The 8,202-nt window shown below is 55.6% G+C and overlaps 1 protein-coding gene across 1 annotated transcript; it reads right to left on the bottom strand.

Moving 5' to 3' along the window:
• Positions 1-1,056: 1,056 nt before the first annotated feature.
• LOC309641170 (keratin, type II cytoskeletal 71-like) lies at positions 1,057-7,041 on the bottom strand. The gene is given in 7 exon segments (XM_082420911.1): positions 1,057-2,975; positions 3,157-3,321; positions 3,663-3,758; positions 4,295-4,355; positions 4,787-4,923; positions 4,925-5,002; positions 6,837-7,041. Coding segments are annotated over 7 exon segments (1,302 nt in total). The 5' UTR covers positions 7,020-7,041; the 3' UTR covers positions 1,057-2,393.
• Between the last annotated feature and the right edge of the window lie 1,161 nt (positions 7,042-8,202).

Below are 8,202 nucleotides of genomic sequence, written 5' to 3'. Positions count from 1 at the left end.
TACCAAGCTAACTCAGGTCCCGAGCGCGGGCCTCAGTGTGGAGCTCCTGACTGCCTCCTGCAGGAAGCTCCACTAGTCTCCAGCGCCTTGATCTGCTGCTCTAAACAACAGACCCAGAACCCAGAACCACCTTCCCACCCAGGAGACCCCTGGGAGCCCTGAGGCAGAAAGGGATGTGGGAGAGTTCCTCACTCCATCCCGACCACCGCCCCCCCCCCAACCTGGGTGATAGAATGGCAGCATCTAGAGAAGCAGCCTCCATCCCCATATTTGTGAATCTAGCATTTCTTCTAGAACTGGGAAGTTCTTTCTGCTATCCCACCTCAGTCCTTACTGCTGCAAAGGGAACAGGGTGGCAGGGGCAGCAGGTGTGTGTGGATCCTTTGCTGAGGAAATGGCAGGGTCTCAAGCCAGTTCTGGAAACACACACACACACACACACACACACACACACACAGAGACACACACAGACACTGGCCTCACCTTGTCAACCGGGAAGCAAAACTTGCTTCTGAGTCTTGATCTGCTTGCCCTCCTCCACCCACACCTGCTGAATGGTGGTGTTGACTTCCTGGTTGAGGGCAGCTGATGGTCGCCTCCTGGAGGGGGGCAGGGGCTCAAGCCTGGCCCTGCGGCCTTGCCTTAAGCCCCAGCCACTACTCTCAAGTTCAATCCGTCAGCCCAGCCCATCCTTCCCATCCTCCAATCCCTCCACCTCCATCTCTGGAAGCCCTTCGGACTCCCAAAGACTTCCTGGCTGAGTTTTGCTGGCTCCTGCTGGTCACTGGGGAATCTGTCCATCTGTCCTCCTTCCAGCCCTCCTCACCACGGGGCAAGACTGGCCACCCCAACAGTAGTTCCAGGGTGGACAGGTGTCTGGAGAGGTACCAACTGCATAGTCACTAAATTTCACAATCTGCCCCACCCCCATCTCACTCCCCCTCAGTCCAGGCTCAGGTGCTCAGAACTCTTGTTCCCGATCTTAGATTTTCTAACAGAGGGGCCAGCATGTGTGGTTCCCGGAAGGCCAAGACTGTGAGAGTGGGGGACAGGCTGAACAAAGGCAGACGCCTGTCCACCAAGCCCCTACCTTCCCTCTGGGAAAGATCCAGCTCTCAGGAAGAGGCCAGGACCCCGGTCAGGAGGAGCAGGACCGTTTCTGCCAGTGGACACAGATAACACTTTTGTTGAAAACCACAAACCAAGCTGCACACACCCCCGCTCTCTGCTTTCCTTTCTTCTCCCCACGCCTTCTCCTGCCCTCTCCCCAGACTCCTCTCCACGCTTCACCACTCTGCAGCCCCAGAAGTGCTTCCGGCCCCTCTGCCGTGTGTGGTCTGAGAATGTCTCCTTTTTCTGCTCTACAGAGAAGATTAACCTGGAAATACAGGCTGCACAGGCGATGCGCGGTGGTGTGATGTGTCCGTGTGGGTGTGTGGTGTCTGCTCACGTAAGTATCTGGACTGAGGTCCATGTGCACACCTTAACTACTCAAGAGGCCAAGGCATCAGATCATGCTGTTTATTGAGGATGCAGCGGGAGGGCCTTTAAGAAGAAAGGAGAAACGAACAGGCCTCCTCTTCCCTGCTTGTGGGTGCAGGAGAACGAAGAAAGAGACCCTGAGTTGTACTTGGTCCACCCAGAATGAGTCATGAGTCAGCCAGGGAGGGGCGGGGATGGCCTCGCTTGGTCGTTCGTCTTTCAGCCCTCCTTTTCCTGAACACAGAGCCGCTCCTACCATAGGCAGTTAGTAGGAGCTGGGACAAAGGCCCCAGTGTGAGAGGGGGTCCTCAGTCTGAGACCCATGGGGCCAGAGAGAGTAATTAGCGACTGAGCCAGAGGCTGTGCAGGGGATGGAAGACTGAGAGCTGGTGGCATGGCTTGGGGACCACAGCCAAGGAGGCGAGCCCCAAGCGTGTGCGGGGAGGAATGTCACCAGGCTTAGTCGTCCACAGCTGTCCAGGTTCAGGATGACACAGGTGGGTGGCCAAGGCCAGCACTGGAGGTACAAAAGCAGGGCCAGCAGGGTGGGAGTGGGGCTGAGAGCAGGCTAGGGCGAGCGCATGTGGGAGCCAGGAGTCAGGAGACCTTGGTTCAGATCACAGCTCCACCACTTACCGCAGTGCCACCCTCTTAACCTCTCTGAACCCCAGTTTCCTCATCTGTAACAACAGGTAGCGCTTGCGTCACAGAGTCTTTGTGAGGATTCAGTGTGATAAAATGACAGGAGATGCTGCTGTTGTTAATGTAGATGAGACTCTTGTCTCCCCACCTACTAGAACTGAGACTGCAGCCTACGTTCCCAGGAGCAGCTCCGAGTAAGGCCTTAATAGATATCCACAGAAGGAACTTGAAGGGGTGCCCTCTGAGCCCACTTCTGCTCCATCACTGAATCAACAAATGTTTATTAAGCAGCTACTCTGTGCCAGGCAGTGTACTAGACGCTGGGAAAACAATGGGAGCAAAGCAGCCAGCTCTCTGCCTCCCTCTGGTCCAGTGGAAGAAGGGACATGCAGGTGTCTGGCAATGACAGAAGCCTGACAAGTACGGGGGAGACACAAGTGCCAGGAGAGCACATTGATCAGGGCAGGAGGGGCAGAGGGATGTGTTCCTAGCCCACCCTGGCGGGTGAGAGAAGTCTTCCTAGGGGAGGGGGTTTCAAAACAGGGGTCTTGGGGCGAGTTGCAGATGAGATGCCCCAGGGACACTCGTTCTAAGGGTTTGACACAGTGACCTCTTTGGTCCCTTTCCTCTGCTGGGCAGAGATGTGGGAGGCTGACACTCTCGGCCCACTCATTCCCCTCCAGCTGTGCCTGTCCATCCCACGCAAAGGCAACCAGCCACCTCACCTGCTTCTTCACATTCTCAATCTCTGAGCAGATCCTCTGGGTGAGCCGGGTGAGCTCTAAGAGCTCATTCTTGGTGTTTTTGAGGTCGTCCCCATGCTGGCCAGCTGCCAGCTGCAGTTCCTGGAACTGGGGACCCAAAGAGGCGGAGGCATGCATGGGGGTGATGAGCGGGTCGTGGGAGTACATGGCGGCTTGGGGTTGGTGATGCCATGGGGGCAGGCCACGCTGGACACTTAACTCGATATTCCGGCCCGGCCCTCATGCCTACTGGGGTCACCCTCCCCGGCCCGGCCTCAGCCCAGCTCACCTTGGTCTGGTACAGCGCCTCGGCCTCGGCCTTGCTCTTCCGGGCAATCTCCTCGTACTGGGCGCGGACCTCATCAATGATGCTGTCCAGGTTCAGGTCGCGGTTGTTATCCATGGACAGGATGACAGACGTGTCGCTGATGCGGGACCGGATCTGAGCGATCTCCTGAAGGGGAAACAGTGATGGTCTCAGGACTTGACTGATGGAGGTCAACAACCTCCCTCCCAAGGTAAGCAAATCCTGGTGATGCCAATTTAGAGGCTCCAAACCAAGGCTGTTGCTCTCTGGGCAAAGCGAGTTCCCTCCAGGCCCCAGACAGAGCCCTGCTGCTATGGAGATAAGGCCAGGACCATTTCCTTCCCACCCAGAGAGGAGATGGGGAACCCCTGAGGGCTGAGATGGAGATGAGTGGTTGAGAGCTGGGGCCTGGGTGCCCCTCCCGGCCCCAGAATAGAGTTTTACCCGCTGGCAGCCCTCGGAGGGGTGGAATGAAGAGACGGACTTACGGCTTCATAGAGACGCTTGAAGAACTTGATCTCCTGGTCCATGGAGTCCACCTTGGCCGGCAGCTCCACCTTATTGGCATAAGCTGCATCCACATCCTGGAAGATAGCCCAGCCGTCCCCAGGTCACTGCCAGTGCAGCCCAGAAGGCAACACACACCCCAGCCTGGGTCCCCTGCGTGGGGAAATAGCCACCTCTTCTCTCTGGGAGGTTCATGGGAAAGGGGAGGAAGGAGCAAAAGGCCCAGCCCTGCCCCATCCTGAGAATGGGTTCCCTCAGCGGTAGGGATGGGGCGCACCTCTAAGGAAGGGAACCCATCGAGGCTGCTGTCAGTCATCACTGTGACATCCGAGCCAGGCCCGCAACTGCAGGGAGAGCCCCTGTGTGTCATCCTCCGCTGTTCTTCACTGTGGACAAAGTCCACAAACCCCGACCCCATTAAACACTCAAGAATGCCATCATCCTCTCTGCTGTTTTATTCCCTTCTCTGGATACTCTTGCATCGTGGTTTTCCCCTGCCTTCCCCTCACTATTTCTGAGTCAGTTCACTTTCTTTGAAAGCAGAGCACACCAGCAGGCTCAGCTCCTCCAGGTCCCAGGCCAGCCCCAGATCCAAGACCTGCCTACCCCTCACCTTTCTGAGCAGCACAAACTCATTCTCTGCCGCTGCCCGCCTGTTGATTTCTTCCTCATACCTGCAGGAATGCCAGGGCTCTGTCAGTGAATATGTCTCACTGAGAACCCTCGTTTGCCCAGGGAAAGACCCTGAGCAAAGGCACAGATGCTGAGGGGCTGCAGAGTCCAGGGCCAGTAGGGTCAGCCAGGCAAGGAAGGCTTCCTGGAGGAGGAGATGTGGTCACCGATTTTGGAAGAAGGAGATTATTGAAGATCCAGCTTCAAAAATGAGGAAGGAGCGCGGGGCATGAATGTCCTGTAGGAAATCTCACATCTGTCCTAGGTGCCAGGCTGGAGGAGCAGGGGGCAAGTTTCCGTTTTCTTGGGGGTGATTCTGCTTGGTGTGACAAGGAACACTGCCTCCCCCCACCTCCAGAAATGTTAAGCTGGGGTAGCTGCCCACTCCTGCTTGACGAGCTCAAAAGGGACAGGGGGTCCTCTCCCAGCTCACCTCTTCTTGTAGTCCTCCACCACACCCCGCTGGCTCCTCAGGTCCAAGTCCAGCCTCACCGGGTCCCCGGAAAGCGTCTCCAGCTGCTTGCACAGGTTGCTGGTGCAGCCCTCGAGGATGGGCTCCAGGTTGTTCTTAACAGTTGTTCAGGTCCAGCTGCTGCAGCAGCCCCCACTTGGTCTCCAGCACCTGGTTCTGTTGCTCCAAGAACCGCACCTGGAACCCAACGCCCAGAAGTGTTGAACCAACACGAAAACAGTCACACCCGTCACTCCCAGGGAGCTTTGCAAAGCGCTCCCCTGCATTTTCTCCTTTACCCCTCACAACATCTGCATGAGGTGGGTGCGTCGTTAACCCTATTTTGTGTAAAGGAAACTGAGGCATAGAGAAGTTGGGTTTCTTTCCAAGGTGCAATAGTTTAATAAGTGGCGGAGCCCAGAACTGAACCCAGGTATGTGTCCCCATAACCCATGCATCGGATCACTCTGAACCCACTGTGGCCAAACCAGCCCAGGGCAGGGGTGAGCTTGAAAGTACTGGAGCAGAGTCAGGCGGGGTTCATCTTTGAAAAGGTTGACCACTCTAAAGAAGGCAGTTTGCTCTCCATTTTCTAACATCTCAAGCTCAGCGAGGCTCAACGGACCAAGAACTTCTGGGTGCTCTAAATCCCTGCATCAGCCTCCAACCGCATCTCTGCGCCTGCCTCTTCCTTCTCCCCTAGTCCTGCGCCTCAGGACCATCTTCCCTAGAGCAAGCATGGCTTATGCAGCAAGACGGACAGACGGAGCTCCGCACGCCACTGTGTCCTCACTGGGCCGGGAAACTGACCTGAGCTGGTGGGTCTGCATACACCTGTCTTGTTTGGCTTGGGGCTTTTTTTTTTAAATGTGACTTCTCTTAATCGTACATGAGCGCAGCTACTGTTTAAACAAGGTTGTGTCCCTTAAAGTCAGAAACACAGGACATTAGAAAACTGTCTGGTATTCAGTGTTGAGACGGGATTGATCACCAAACAGCTTGCGTCCAGCAGATCTTCCAGCATTTGGTTTGGTTTAACCAGTCCTGACTTTTTCATGTCTATTCATAAGACTAAGCATTGACCAAAGAGAAAACCCTACACCCAGGACACCACGATACACATCTGGACTCCACATCTGGATGACCGATAGGATGCACCCATCTTCTCCAGCTGCCCTGGGTTATGGGATTGTACTCCTCTAGAGACTAAAATTATTTAGGAACCCTCCAGGCTTTTGAGCCTGTTTCCCCCTCACCCCAGGCAGACCACCTTTTTCACAGAGGTGACTGTCTTCTTGTTTGTCTTTCTTTCCATGTCTCCAGACTTTACTCCTTAATGAGGTTTGACCAGCCCAGCCAAAAGTCAGTCCGCTCCCATCCCCCGAGACCTCAAACTTCAGAACACTTTGATCTCCTAGAGGTGAAAAGGCTTAGAGGTGAGAAGCCACAGAGAAGGTGCCAGCCCCTGGAGAGAGCAAAGGCAGCAGGGAATCCTCCGAGCCAGGGTCCAGAGCTGTGGGGAGGCGAGAGAGTCCTTAGCCCACCAAGACTAATGCCCATGGCCAAGCCGCCTGTGAATGACCACACACCGATGCTCCCAATCCACCTGTCAAATGCCTAGTGGAGAAATCAGCTTGCAATTGATGGGAGGAGGACAGCCTCCCTGACCACTCAGGGGCAGACTCCCTCTCACTGGCTTTCCCTGTGCACAGCCTGCATGGGCCCAGGCTTAGCAATAGCACCAAGCTGGCCCTCAGGAGTAAGAAGCAAGGGTCTGTCTTCTCTTTGGAGCTCCTGCCGGTAACCCTGACAAGCCTCTGCCAGTAGAGATTGACCCACCTCTGTCTTCTCTCGGGAAAGACTACCCAGGAAGCCTTAATTAAGTTACTCTGAGGTTAGAAAATATCCAACTTGTCCGCAGTAAGTGCCTTCTCATTTCTAACCTCAATCCCTCCTGCTGCAACAAAAGCTCATGTTCCAAGAAGAAAAGAGAAGTGCTGTTCACAGGTCCCCCAGGTCCTAGCAGACACACCTTGTCAACGAAGGAGGCAAACTTGTCATTCAGAGACTTGATCTGCTCCCACTCCTGGGCACGCACTTTCTGAATCTCAGGGTCTAGCTCCACACTGAGGGGGGCCAGGAGGCTCTCATTGACGGTGACCTGGTGAACGCCTCCAGGCGGGCACACGGGCCCGAGGGCCACACTGCCAAACATGCTGCCGGCAAAGTCTCTGGCCCGGCCCCAGCCAAACCTATAACCTCCGCTCTTCCCACTGCTCCGGCCATGTTGAAGGAGATGCTCCGGATGCCGCCAGACTGTACAGGCTCCGGCTTCCGAAACCCCCGCTGAGCCCTTTGCCCCCTGCCCCGTAGGAGGACAAGCTGCCCCCCGAGAGCACAGCTGAGCAGCCACTGAAGCCCCCCTTGGTGGCAGCTCCCGACTTGCAGGTGAATTGGCGGCTCATGCTTCCGATGGAGACGGAGCTCAGACACAGGAGGGACGGAGGCAAACTCCCTCACAGCTCTGCAGGTTGAAGCGAGGACTGGCAGGTGCCCTTCTTTATATGCATTTGGCACTGGGGCTCATGGCTGGCCAGTCGAGAGCTTAATTCGTGGGTTTGGCTTGCCTGGGAGCAAGAAGTCATTTTCTCTGTGCTGAGCTAGAGATCAAGCCTCCCCACCTCTGAAACAACATGAAACAATCAAATTGCTGGGTTGCAAGCTTTGCTCATGTAATATGGGTCTTATCTAATTAACCTGCTGTTATAGGGTCATTTCCCCCAGGCCCCAGCCTCTTCAGGGGGATGTCGCTGGCTCTTCACCATCCCTATCCTGATGAATCTTCTCTCGGTTGTGGGCTTCCTCTTGGGGACCCAGTGGGAACAGATGGACTGCCCTGGACACAGCAGGCTGCAGCGTAGAGTGTCTGGGGGCTTCAACCATAGCTGAGTCCTCTTCTTTTCTGGAAAGGGGCCATTCATTGAGCTGTTCACCCCTCCCCCAGAGCCCCTGAGACACACCCCACTGATGGCCTCTTCTAACCCGCAGAGGACAGCAGCTCTCTTTGTGGGGTATTAGGGCTGCTCTCCCTAGCATGGGGACATGAGCAGCCCAGGCCAGAGCCAACCCTGCACACAGGGGGCCCTTGTGCTTCTGTAAGTTCTCCAAGAAATGGGATTGCCACATTCTCCTCTCTCAAACTCCCAAAATAAGGCAGGTTAGAGGCTTGTGCAAGGGGTGTCTAGCCCTTCAAGCACTGGACAGAATGAAGAAGAAAAGAGGAAGATGGAGTTGGGCAGGTGGCTGAGAAATTCCCGGAGTCAATTGGGAGGAAGGGGAAAGGCTCGTCCAGGGCCTGGAGGTTTCAGGGGAAGCCTCCTGAGTGGTCCATTTCATCA

The sequence above is a fragment of the Balaenoptera physalus genome (assembly GCF_965194825.1).
Source record: "Balaenoptera physalus genome assembly, chromosome: 13".
NCBI lineage: Eukaryota > Metazoa > Chordata > Mammalia > Artiodactyla > Balaenopteridae > Balaenoptera > Balaenoptera physalus.
Note: the sequence above shows the minus strand (reverse complement) of the source record. Positions and strands in the feature narration are given on the sequence as shown.